The sequence below is a fragment of the Mytilus galloprovincialis genome, chromosome 2 (assembly GCF_965363235.1).
Source record: "Mytilus galloprovincialis chromosome 2, xbMytGall1.hap1.1, whole genome shotgun sequence".
Taxonomy (NCBI): domain Eukaryota; kingdom Metazoa; phylum Mollusca; class Bivalvia; order Mytilida; family Mytilidae; genus Mytilus; species Mytilus galloprovincialis.
Window position 1 is genome coordinate 15,562,977 of NC_134839.1, and position 14,341 is coordinate 15,577,317.

The 14,341-nt window shown below is 33.6% G+C and overlaps 1 protein-coding gene across 2 annotated transcripts in view; it reads right to left on the minus strand.

The window, feature by feature from the left end:
* Window positions 1-14,341, minus strand: part of LOC143062986 (uncharacterized) — a 40,840-nt gene that overhangs the window by 14,388 nt on the left and 12,111 nt on the right. For both annotated transcript variants that reach the window (XM_076234868.1, XM_076234867.1), the window contains 3 exons: window positions 3,487-3,574; window positions 1,675-1,835; window positions 571-880 (listed from right to left, as the gene is read on the minus strand). In XM_076234868.1, coding sequence (XP_076090983.1) covers window positions 571-880; window positions 1,675-1,835; window positions 3,487-3,574 — 559 coding nt within the window. The remainder of the gene's footprint in view (window positions 1-570; window positions 881-1,674; window positions 1,836-3,486; window positions 3,575-14,341) is intronic.

A 14,341-nucleotide genomic window follows, 5' to 3' on the forward strand; every position in this document is an offset into this window, starting at 1 on the left:
CTGCACAGCCAAACGGACGACCAATATTTGCAAGTCGGGTGAAGACAAAGTGGAAAGATGGTTGAAAACTAACAACAACTAATTAAAAACTCATGTGTCTAAGTTTAGGTTCATTCAAGTTTTTCTTGGTAGAAGTGAAATGATCTGAACCAAAGTTCTAGTTTATAGTTTCAATATAAGGTAAAATCGTAATAACATTCAATTCTATCCAATATTCCATTCACTATAAGGACGAGAGACTAGTGTACACATGACATTCGATAATTAAAGAGTTTTGACAACTTCACCGGCTTTCATCTACAGATAAAGTTGTTTATTATTTTTTTAACAAAAAAAAATATTTGTAAAAAAAATATGTGTAGGCACGTGCCTTAAGTACCTAACGGCAGCTACGCCCCTGTATATCTTATCTTATCTTATCATATAGGTATAGATACTTAGCATTTGTAAAAAACGACATGTGTTCTTCAAGTACATTAAAGTAAATGCATACGTTTTATCCTAAAATAGTCCGCTAAACAATCAGAACGTGTTAATTTGCTTTGATATAAAATCGACAGATCCACTTACCTTATTATGAAATAAATATTAGTCAAAGGATCTCCCTGTCGCACGAGGGCGCTTTCATAAGGGAACGATTCTTTGTACAAAGCCATAGCTAGTTGTTTCTTATATCTCGGAGCCCAGGTGGAAAAAAGAGGACTGTCTTTAATGAATGCAGCCTTCTCTTCAAACTCTCGGGCAAGAACATCCTTTACTGCCCGATTGTAAAGTGCCCTGTCTACCATTAGTAAATCTGTTTTCTCTTCGGAAATAATTGAGGCTGTTCGGATGCAGTCATCTGACATGAGAGCAACCTCTCCGAATGGAACTCCAGGTCCTGTTTAAGAAATAATTAAAACAGATTACATACCCGATAATGTCATCGCGTTTGTACAGTTACATGTAAGAAGCTGTAAAAGATGTGATAATTAATGTTTGATGAATTCATCCATAATCAATGTAAGGAAAAGTACATACTAACGAAGATAAAACCAAACTTAAAGATATAGAACTCACACGAAAATGTGCATTGTCCCACAACTTCTCAGTGTTCATTCATACATGTTTTTAATTATTTCTCAATGTATATATTTGTGTAAACATATATATATATATCCGTGTAACAAATATGCATACGTATGTGGAAATTAGTCGTGTTTGTAGTTAAAACGCTCTATCACCTTAGCAACGAGCAGATGCTTTATTATCGAAATTGGTACTCGGGATTTTATTGCTAATTATCTTTCACTATAATCGGTACAAAATCACAGAAACACAAATAACTGTACTTATTTATTCAACGAGATTGTTTGTTAGCGTTTTTAATTCCACTAAATTAAGAATTTTAAAGATTTTTAGTATTATACAGCATGACATTCAAACATAAAACCCTATAAGATTTGCTTTGTCATTCGATAGACTTAATTTCGGTCATACCATGTATAATGTGGATTCGTTTATTTTCGTGAGATAGAGAAAAAAAAAGGGGGAAAATAAATTTCGTGGTTTTGCAAAAGTCTGCATATTTTCCTATAGGAAATTCGTTTGTCGTTTGAATTCTTGATTCTTGTCTTCCCAGGACATAGAAGAAAATTGTTATACAATGAATAGTAATGAATCCACAGTACTAACCAAGAGGACAAACATAGTTTCCCAACTTGGACCTGTCGAGAGCACCGTCTGCTGTTCTACTGCCAACAAGGGCAAGGGCATTGGTATCATCGCTGTCGTCATCAATTTTATCCTTGTTAATGATGTAGATACCAATTTTTCCACAGAGTATTATATAGAAGCTGAAATTTAAAAAAAAATATATATATATATGACATACATAAGTGCCTATAAATAGCAGCACATGACATACAAATCTATGGGAGTGTGGATTAATCAGTACAGAGATTAATTCAATTACACAAATAAAATTATAGATTGCCTAACAATGTACATTGCCTAACAATGCACATTGTTAGGCAATCTATATATGACATATATATTATAGATCAAGACATTATTCAAGACATTCTTCAATATACTGTCTTATCCAAAGGACTTACAATGCTGGTGTAAAATCTATCTTGTTTGCTTTTGATAAATTGATAGATAGATTAATAAAGGTTGATTGATTGATTAATTACTGGTAGATATTTGATGAAGAAAAAAGATACTGTAACATTCTTTTATCCTGCAATTGGGTGTTCTACTGTACAGATACAGCCCTACAGATATCGCTATGCTGTATCTGTATACTATACCGATATCGCTTTAAAGCTCTGCACACTGCCGGGCTGAGTATTGCATGAACCTGCGTGACCTCAGAATGTGTATTGCAGTCGCATTCCAATACGTATTAATTGCAAATTAACGATTTCTTTTATACGTTCTATTTGTTTTCAAACATTGTTTTAGAGCAATAAGAATCACACCAATTTTCTGATAACATACACACATGAACAGCAGTCTTTTCTACGATGGCAACTATCAAAACTTGAATGTGTATGACTGTGTAACAAAAACAACCATGTCAATTTCAGCAGCGGCATGTTTAGTGAATGTCGAGTCTTGAGCGTAGGACAACTCATACACTCCTGTTTCAAATTGGACAATGTTTTGTTATTTGTTTTTACTGTTGAAATTATTTGTAATTATTCACCTAGAGCGATGTATTATTGTTTCCCATTCGAGATTCTTTTTGTTTGCGAACCCGTCTTCAGCTGAATGTGTGATTACTGTATCGTACTACTACACGGGCCTCAAGGGATTTCAAATCGAAAATAAATGCAAAACATGTGTTTTTGTGTCTTTCAAAACACAAATAATATAGAGTTAACTGACGATAAAGACAATAACTGTTTAGTGTCTTTAAAATACCAGCTGTATTTGTACTCGGCTCGAAACAGGTGTAGTAGCCCGCTAAAAGCTCGCATACACCTTTGTTTCCTAGCCTCATACAAATACGGCTGATATTTAAAGACACTAAACAGTTATTGTCTATATATCCGCTGCATTTGCATGCACCTATCCTAAGTTAAGAACCTGTTGTTCAGTGGTTGTCGTTTGTTGATGTGGTTCATAAACTTGTGTTTCTGGTTTTTTTTATAATAAAGATAGGACTATTGGTTTTCCTGTTTGAAGTGTTTTACGCTAGTCCTTTGGGGATCTTTATAGCTTGCTGTTCGGTGTGATCCAAGGCTCCGTGTTGTAGGCCATACTTTGACTTTTTAATTTTTACGTTTTACACATTTGGACTTAGAAGGAGAGTTATCTTATTATTCTGATTCTAATTCTATTAAACTTTTGCTCTTGAAGCACTAGATTTAATTTTATAATAGTCTATATTTGGCTTAGAACGTTCCCGGTGAAGGTAAATTAATAAAAGTGTTTCGGACTCGTACATAAAGAGCTATTTTCATTATAACTTGAATGAGAGTGTTGGTGTGTACTTACCAGTCTCCAAACTCTCCTTGTTTTATAATTACTTCGTCTTTGTCATACGTCACGTGACCACAATTTCTCACAATATCTTTGAGGTAGTCTGAAGAAAAACAATGCATAATTTTTAACGATCAATTATTTTAAATTACATGTGCCTAGAAAGAAATACATATAAACTAGTTGCATATGTCGGATTACTTTTATGTCCTACATTGCGATTGAAAATAGCATTGAAATATATTATCTTATTATATTGCACAAGTCGTTCCCATCGTATGTTCCTTTAGTTCCTATAATCCTAAATTTATTACAAAAAAAAAATCATTGTTCTAGACACTCGATTAATCTCTAAGACTTACAATGATAACATTCCTATAATAAGGATCTTAATGGGGTTAACAAAAAAGAGAATGAGCAAAACTTTCACAAAAAAAAAAAAAAAAGGATAACAATTGGGTGCTTAATTACAAAGTGTAGAAAATAATGGACAACATAAGCGCACTATAGTCAAGATAAAAACCTTTAATGAAGATTTAAACATCTGATTCTACTTAATTGGAAGAACATTTTGAGGACTTGTGCAACCTCATTTTTTGTCTTGTTTTTAGCCAGTGATTGTTTAATCCTATTGAGATTTTTTTGAAGCAACATGGCAGTTGGTGTTGATTTTTCTTTTTTTTCAGTTAAATAATTAGTAAACAGTGAATTGTATGGTGAATTGAATACCAAATCATGACATTCGCAAATAATCATCTTTTTAACATTTCAATAATGACAATTTATGGGAAAATTGTCTCATTGAAAAAAGTATGCAAACAGACCGGGTAATTAAATAGATATCAATATGTAGGCGCTATTGTAAATTAAGTTTATTTTGGCGTTAAAGTACATTGATTTACTCGTATCAATAATATTGATGTATGGTACATTGAGCCCATATCAATTAATGAATTTCATTATGAATGTCAACACCTCTTACTTTGCGATGCAATCAGCAAATCTCCCTTATACCACAGAAAAACAACCCTTTACTAGAACAAAACACGCTTAAGTTATGAGTGCGATTTTTTTTAATCTATTGTCACACTTTTCATTTTACCTTGCAACATGAACACAATCAAAGAGTTGACACAAGCGTTCTTTAACGTGTAGAGCGCGGCACCCTTTTTACACAAGGTATATGATTGAATGTCATGGGTGCGTAAAGCGTAAATGCGTATTCTGACACACAGCGCATTCAAATGAGTGCAAGTCAACATTTGTTCAAAATACCATAGGACTCACAATATTTAGGTGACCATTTTTCAAACATTGAATTTTACAGAAAAAGTAGTAGTAACAAATTAAATGAAAATGGTATAGCAAACATTTCCACTATAGTAGAAATTGTTACAACTTTGACCCTTGTATTGTTCTTCTTCGTCGATTTTTTTTTAATTAAAGGAGAAGGGAGGAAAAGTCAACACACTTACCCCCAAAAAAGCCACCACCCAAGTCATGCGTATATAGTACTATACATCACTGTTACATTATACAGATTTTTGACATGTTTGTATGGCTGAGTCTAATCAAATACGAGCTTCTGTTAAAAATGTCATAATTGTGAAATGTGATATATTTGAATTAAGTTATTCTAACTGTAGACTTTCACAGTAAAATAACAGAAAAATTTTGAAATTCAAATGAATCAAATCACATTTTAATACCATATTTATAAATGAAAAGAGACCACCCCCAAGTTAATTGGATTTATCAAATAAACAAGAATACATCGTTAATGAACAAGAATTAATCAAATTAGACCCTCAGCTAACTTTTCTTCAGTTGTATCATTAAATATACATCTTATAAATCAATATGTAAACATTTTCAAAATATCATCATTATAATGTATTTGTACTCATAAATCTCTAATAGATTTGTCAACAAACTGTCTACCTTAACGGTTACATGGTGTTCAATATTAGTAAGTGCTATACACGTTAAGCTGTTTTTGTCGTCAAACAAAGTTAATTGTGACAAAAACACGTACTTTGTCGAATGGTTGTATTCAAGGACGTTTAGTATGTTTTCCCAAATGTACGGACTCCTTTGTTTTGTTCTTACGATACAGGGTAAAATATTGTGCCGTATAACATGGTGTCAATTTATTAGCTTAACTAATGTTCTTCTTAGTTATAGTACTCAGTCTGTATCAATTTTGTATTCTAGATTTTGTTTTATTTCACCTCAGTACATTCTTAATGCACGTTTTGCTAGTGAATTTTTAACTAGATTTATATAATTTGACTGTGTTTAAGCAGTCGTAAAACAGATAGTTATAATTATCATTTTCCCATTGTTTTCCTTTGAACACTATTGATTGTACTGCTACATTGGTTTAACTTGAAAATCTATACATCAACTTTTTGATCGAGTTAAGCCATTTCAGTTATTTATAGTGTGTCTTTTTAATTTGAAATGTTTCAACTTATGTTTCAGGTTAGGGTGAAGGTTGGCGCCTTAAAAGTTTAAACTTGCTGCATTTGTTTAAAACATGTCCTAAGTCAGGAGCCCCTTGTTTAGTGGTTGCCGTTTGTTGATATGGTTCATTATTGTTTCTTGTTTCTCGTTTTTTTTTTATACAGATTAGACTGTTAGTTTTCCTGTTCGCGTTTCGGTGTGAGGCAAAGATTGGGTTGAAGGCCGTACTTTTGACCTATAATTGTTAACTTTTTATACATTGTGACTTGGTTGCAGAGTTGTCTCATTGGCACTCGAATCACATCTTCTTATTCATATTATGCATCAGTATTAGATAATAAAATTGAGAATGGAAATGGGGAATGTGTCAAAGAGACAACAACCCGACCACAGAACAGACAACAGAAGGTCACCAATAGGTCTTCAATGCATTTTTACCCATAGAGTTCCGTGATTTTTAAAGAAGTGCTTATAATTAATCTATTAAATAATTCAAGCTTTGCAAAATATTCATCTTTAAAACTATAATAGAGAGAGAGAGAGCGAAACAATGTGGAGTAAGACAAGATATAAAACAAATGTATTATAGTTGCAAAATCGTCACTTGACTCCTTGTTGGAGTTGTAATCATAGTTGCCCCCAAATGACAATGCCTTCCATTTTTTTTTTGCACATTTGGCCATTTTCTAAAGTAAAATATCTATAATGAGTACGAAGTCAACAAGAAAGATTCCCTGATTTAGAACTATAAATCGACAAACAAAACCGATTGCAGTCTCAACACAGAAGAGTCTCACTGACGAAATATATTCAATGGCACTGATTTAAAAGTACTTCTGGAGTTTCTGTAATAATAAAATGCAAAACTGTAGAGATTCGTCTTAAATTTTCTTCCGAGTCGAAGCGAGAGACAAATCTTTGCAAATATTCAAGTTTCAGTCAACGGATGAGACACTGTTTGTTGTTGTTTCTATGAATCGTTAATGAAATTGTGCAATAGGTATCGGGACGTGTCTTACATTTGAATTTCGTATTAGGAATCTATCACATGTAATCCTTATAACAATGTCTTCCCATTATTAAATCTAGATATCGACTGTTTTTAGATATAACAAAATAAAAACATTCGTAATTTAAAGGGTTTTACCGAACTTTCAAGATAAATAATTCATTCATACATAAAATATTATTGGTTTATAGTATAAGATCCTAAAAGATGAAAGACTAAATATCAATAAGTCAATACAACATCATTTCTTACGTTTGAAATTGAAATTAAATCTCACTTCAAGTACAGTTATTGATGCAATTAAACGGGGTTTAGTGCAGTCTTATCATTTCTACCTCTATACAAAGATTTAGTTACTTCCTACCAAACACACTCGTTGTTTACTTTCAGCTGGTGCCGCCATTACAGTTTAAGGTCAATTCGAAATAAATACCAAATAAAATTGAGAATGAAAATATGGAATGAGTCAAAGATACAACAACCCTACCATAGAACAGAACACACAACCGAATGCCACAAATGGGCCTTCAATACAGCGACAAATCCCGCATCCGAAGATAGCCCCTCAACAAAAATATGTATAGTAATCATTACTAATTTTAAAAATGATAATGAACGTCCGAAATATATAAAAGAAATTATAATCAAAAATCACACAAGACTAAAAAAGGACCAGAGGCTCCTGACTTGGGACAGTCGGAACTTCGCAAAAATGCGTCGGGGTTTAACTTGTTTTTTCATATATCATCCCTCCATTATACATCTACACAATGTAGCAAATGTAGAAAAAAATAAACACACGACATACGAGAAGTTCTGAGAATAATATTATAGTAGTTTGACAACAGTCTTTATTCACAGAGTTTTGTAAACTTGATTACATTTGTCAGTATTTCAATCTTCAACAAGCTAACATGCCACTAGTAGCCCTTTTACAGTCCTCATTGCTTGACCATCAACAAGCTAACATGCCACTAGTAGCCCTTTTACAGTCCTCATTGCTTGACCATCAACAAGCTAACATGCCACTAGTAGCCCTTTTACAGTCCTCGTTGCTTGACCATCAACAAGCTAACATGCCACTAGTAGCCCTTTTACAGTCCTCATTGCTTGACCATCAACAAGCTAACATGCCACTAGTAGCCCTTTTACAGTCCTCATTGCTTGACCATCAACAAGCTAACATGCCACTAGTAGCCCTTTTACAGTCCTCATTGCTTGACCATCAACAAGCTAACATGCCACTAGTAGCCCTTTTACAGTCCTCATTGCTTGACCATCAACATGTATTATGGATGATCATGGAATGTTTTGGACAACTCCGGATTCATTATTTATTTAGAATTGGATGTTTTTTACATCATGATGTTTGACACCAAGGCCCAGTTGTTCAAAAGTTTAAAATTTAACGACACTTTTGAACAACTGGTCCCAGTACAGCAAAACACTCATAGCCATCTGTGATAACCGAGTCCATCTTAATGGGATTAGGGATGCTTGGTCTTTTTTTCAGCAGCTATAAGTGTTTATTCTACAGTGATGTGTGTAGTGTCCCGCCACAAAGCATCTTAAATGTCGAAAAATTTTACACTCCGGAGTCAATATAACCGGTGTCAATATAGGTGATTATGAAAATAGAATTTTGTTCATTGTGTATCTTTTTGATAATGAAAAAAATATTGGTATATTATTGCAAAACGTACTATATTCATTTTTGTCATCTTCTAAATCATGATATGATTTAACCATCTACAATCACCAAACTAATGGCTGTTTGCTGTTCTGTTGTCGGATTGTTGTCTCTTTGACGCATGCCCAAATGCCATTCTTATTTCTGATGCAACATTCATATATTTTATTTTTATTTTTGTTATATATTGTGCTGATAGAATAAGTTATTTCATGTTTATATGTCAGTAGACTCAAGCTGGCAGTCACTTTTAGCAGCCAATCAAGATAGCAGCCACTTTGTTCCAGCAGCAGCTTGAGTCTAGTCTATATGCCTAAGTGTTGCGTTTTCTTAACAACCATAATGTTTAATGTTTTCTTTAATCTTATTCTTGATATAAAGATGTTGACAAACATTATGTTCTTAATCTTTATTACATGTACATGTTTGGACTAGAGTTAGATAATATAACAAATATCTTAATAACTTGTTCCCAAATATTTGTTTTAAAAATTTCAACTTCATAGGAATATGACCTCTTTTTTCAACAACTCTTGCATACCACTTTATACAGTTTTTATGTCAGCGTGATCGGGAATAATCGTTTAATGTTTTCAATAAACCAATTTAGATAAATAATAAAATGATTTTATTAAATTATTGGTACTCGAAAATTTAATGTTTAAAAATTTTAGAGTAGTAAAGAGGTTTGTTTGGGTATTTATTACGAATTAGAGAGAACATATTTTGAACTTTCAGAATTTGGCATATTAAAGCGTTAAAGGTCACGTCAAAATAAACACGTGAAGCCTAATAAATTCACTGAAGATGTCTCAAAGAGTACTCATTAAGTGTTTTCTATTACGAACAAGGGAGAGACACGGAAGATCTATTGCTAATTATCATAACCATGACTGCACACAAATATTTATGAAAACAATTAAAAACAATTCAACATGCAGTTGTACGCGATTTATGACTTTAATTCCTCTTGCAGTCATCTCTTAGCCTGGTGTTGTTTTCTGTTATGATCTTAAAACTGAGTTTCTAGGAATTTTGGTATAATTCGAAAACGAGGACGAAAGATACATACAATTTAGTTATTATAGATGTACTAAATGATGATTAAAAAAAATGATTTAAATTTTCATAGATATATTGTATATTAAGTTTTGTCATTCATAATAATAATTATTATGTATAAATCAGTTTTGAAACATATTCAAAATTAAATCTCTGGAATAATTTTTTTTCAACGTTATTGCAGTTGAAAATTGTTTGATTATCTTTAGTAAATTTAATTTTTCTAGCCTTCGGTGTACTTAAATCCTCGGACTATTAGTTTTATGAATTCATAGATCTTTAAATTTAAATCTCATTTGTTTTTTATTATAGTATCATTAATCAGAGCCACCTTGATGCTAGAATCAACAGATCTTGATAAAATATGAAACTCAATTAATTTATGACGTTAAAAGTTAAAAAGACCTATAATACCGAGGTTTCATTTGTCCATTCGGAAATGATATGTAACAGATCGAATTCGTTGTCTTAGGATGTGGTATATATTGAAATATTGTATGATTTTGTTCAACTGATTGAATGTTTATTTTTATTGTTATTCAGCAATTTAGCCTGTGGAAGAAAGATTTAGTATATAGCTGTTCTTACTGAGGTTCACTCTTTGTGTCTTTCCAGGCTCACTGACGTTCACTCTACGTCTCCATTTTGGTTAACGTTACCTCCCCGTCGTCTTTCTCACTAAGTTCAGTACACTTCTTCTTTCTTGCTGACTTCACTCGTCTTCTCTCTCCTTATGAAATTTCAACAAGTCTCAATTCTTACTGACGTTTACTTCACGTCTCCTGTCTTACTGACGTTTACTTCACGTCTCCTGTCTTACTAATGTATACTCCCCGTCTCCTGTCTTACTGACGTGCACTCCACGTCTCCTATCTTACTGACGTTCCCTCCACGTCTGCTGTCACTGACGTTTACTTCACGTCTCCTGTCTAACTGACGTTCACTCCACGTCTCCTGTCTAACTGACGTTCACTCCACGTCTCCTGTCTTACTGACGTTCACTCGATGTCTCCTGTCTTACTGACGTTCACTCCACGTCTCCTGTCTTACCGACGTTTACTTCACGTTCCCTGTCTTACTGACTTTTACTCCACGTCTCCTGTCTTCCCGACGTGCACTCCACGTCTCCTATCTTACTGACGTTCACTCCACGTCTCCTGTCTTACTGACGTTTACTTCACGTCTCCTGTCTTACTGCCGTTCACTCCGCGTCTCCTGTCTTACTGCCGTTCACTCCACGTCTCCTGTCTTAATGACGTTCACTCCACGTCTCCTGACTTACTGACGAGACACGTCTCCTGTCTTACCGACGTCCACTCCATGTCTCCTGTCTTACCGACGGTCACTCCAAGTCTCTTATCCTACTGACGTTCACTTCACGCCACTTAGCGCATCGCGGGTAAATTATCACGTTATTATTGGTTTAACGCCGTCACGTGGTGACCCCCTATGAGACCGTAGGGAGTTCATGACGCGTTAATGGTGACGTCATATATTAATGTTGTTGTGTTGTTGTGTCTCATTGCTTATTTGGTCATTTTATTAAAACGCAGCAGAAAATGTCGAGCGTGCGATAAATTCGTTATAGAGGGTGAATTAAATCCATATATGGATTTTACTTACCCTCTATGTCCGTAAGGGGTCATTAGCGAACCATATAACTTATTTCATCTTACTGACATTCACTCAGTTTCTCCTGTCTTACTGACGTTCACTCCACGTCTCCTGTCTTACCGACGTTCACTCTATGTCTCCCGTCTCACTGACGTTCACTCCATGTCCCCTGTCTTACCGAAGTTCACTCCACGTCTCCTGTCTTACCGAAGTTCACTCCACGTCTCCTGTCTTACCGACGTTCACTCCATGTCTCCTGTCTTACTGAAGTTCACTCCACGTCTCATGTCTTACCGACGTTCACTCCATGTCTCCTGTCTTACTGACGTTCACTCCACGTCTCCTATCTTACCGATGTTCACTCCATGTGTCCTGTCTTACCGACATTCACTCCATGTCTCCTGTCTTACTGAAGTTCACTCTACGTCTCCTGTCATACTGAAGTTCACTCCACGTCTCCTGTCTTACTGACGTGCACTCCACGTCTCCTGTCTTACCGACGTTCACTCCATGTCTCCTATCTTACCGACGTTCACTCCATGTCTCCTGTCTTACTGAAGTTCACTCTACGTCTCCTGTCATACTGAAGTTCACTCCACGTCTCCTGTCTTACTGACGTGCACTCCAAGTCCAAACCACCCACACCTATATTTGTTTTGTATATTCAGCATAATAAAAAACCCCATTCCATCCTAGATATCCGTAACATGGTCCATCATTGATTGACCTTTCTCAATTAAACATCAACTTAACGAAGTGTTTAATCGATTTAAGGAGATAAAAATATATTAGTAGAAAGAAATACTAGTAGGACAAAATGATGCGAATTGAATGTTACAAAGCATTGTAATCAACACCTAATGTACCTTTGGATAAATAAATATTTTTCTGTTAAATAATTTAGCCTTAGTTATGGATTTTCTAATTAAATTATAATTTTACGTAGTTTTCATGGTACACGTCAAGTTGAGTTTCCGTAAATTTTGATTAAAACGGACTTTTTGTGTATTTACTTTGAGTGCCGCGAAAAGTCATATTCTGATTAATTAATCAGAAATAGCATTTTTATATTTGCTAACAGTTTCTACAAATTTGTATAATCAATTATATTAACTATGATATTTTAAATTAACACAATTGGTCTTACTTGAGTGTTATTAGAATTTATTTCAAACTCTTGTAAACACATGCACATTTACACATTATACATATTATATAGAAAGTAGATACCCTGATACTAAACAGTTTTGGTTGCATTACAGATATTATTTATGAAATCTTGACACTTTTAAAAATAACAATATTTGAAATTAAATTCAAACCATGATAAGTTGTAATGTTATGATGATGATGTGTACTATAGTTACACTGAAGAGGAAAATTGGTTGTCAAGTTGTATAATAAACGTCTTGTAAATTGTCAAGATTCATGTTGAGATGTCAAGCAAAATTGATGACAGATTAAAAAGAATATTGATACATAAGCTTACGCTGCTAAAAGATTTAAGATGAGATTTTTTCTCCTTTAAATTGAAGATCGTTGTTTAAGACACCCTGTTGCTATATAGACAAGTAATCCTTTCATCAAATTTTATTGTAAAAGTTAGATATGTGGTTTTCATTTTACTCATAAAAAGATCAGTATGCCAATCTTTATGTGAAATGTTATTTTGACCATTGTTCGTTTGAGTTAATTTAATACAGCTAGTGCAAACAGAAAACAACAACTACACGAACTTTCCACCTTTCTTTACGGTTTATGCGTAGTAATTTTTCCCACCTTGGAGTATGCAGTGTTTCGAGGACACAGTAGAATAAAACATCACCACCTGCTTTGGAATGAACTTTTTATTTACAAAAAAACCCAGCTTTTAAATCAAACAACCGCTTAAACTTTCGCCCCGCCCCCACCCCAATTTCATCAATCTATGGAAAGTCATTCAGATCCTAGAAAGCCTTTCACTAGTAACCTATTAGCTTCCTAAACTGCCGAAAAACCTGATAAAACAGGTGTTGGTTGTTGTTGTACTGACGTTTGCTCCTTGAAAGAATGAAGAAGTTATTTTTGGGACCATGTTTATTTTACTGTAAAAAAAGTAATATACGACAGGTTGATTAACCGGAGAAAAACTCAAATCTCCAAATAGTTTTTACAATGCGCTTACAACTGACAAAAGCTCCACCGAAAATTTGCGAAAGGCTAGTAATTTTTTTAAACAAATTACATTGTAAACAGAGACGATCACTAGTCTAATATGTCACCAACTAAAATTTGAACAGAGAAAAACATGAAAATAGATACAACCGGTACCAAATACATGTATTTTCGAAGTACTTGATTATCAATTGTTTGGTTTGTGTTTGCTTACGTCTATTTTTAATGCATATTCAATTCATTATATTGTCTATAATTAACAAAAAAAAAAAATTAAAAAAAAGTTAGGTTCTTCAAAAGATACGATCGTGTACAATGCTTTAGAAAAACTTGACGTACAGAATGTCAGTGCACTAAAAAGCAACAATTTAAGTCTGCGCCAAACTATAAATTTTCAAACTGTTTTTCATCCGAAAAAATACTTGAAACAAATCAATGATTAAACAACTACAGTATAGTTATGACCTTTCTCGGTGAAATACTGACATGAGAATTCCTCACTTTGTTAGCTTTCTAAATAATATTACCATAAAGACTGATTATTCAAAGCCACTTGTTATAGAGCTGACAAAAAAAGCAAAAAAAGTATTTTTTGCAATAAAATCATATACTAAATCATTGAATAATCTACCTATAAAAGTAACAAATAATCTTTTTGATTCTTTAGTAAAACCAATTATGACCTATAATTCAGAAGTAACATATTTGGATACATATATTTCTTTTCATCGAGCCAAAAGCAGAGCCTTAACTTCAGGAAAAGAAATTAATCAACTTGATTTTATAGACAAAACCCCCATAGAAAATATGCATCTTAAATTTTGTAAATCTACTCTAGGGATAAGAAAAAATGCATCCAATTTAGGAGCAAGAGT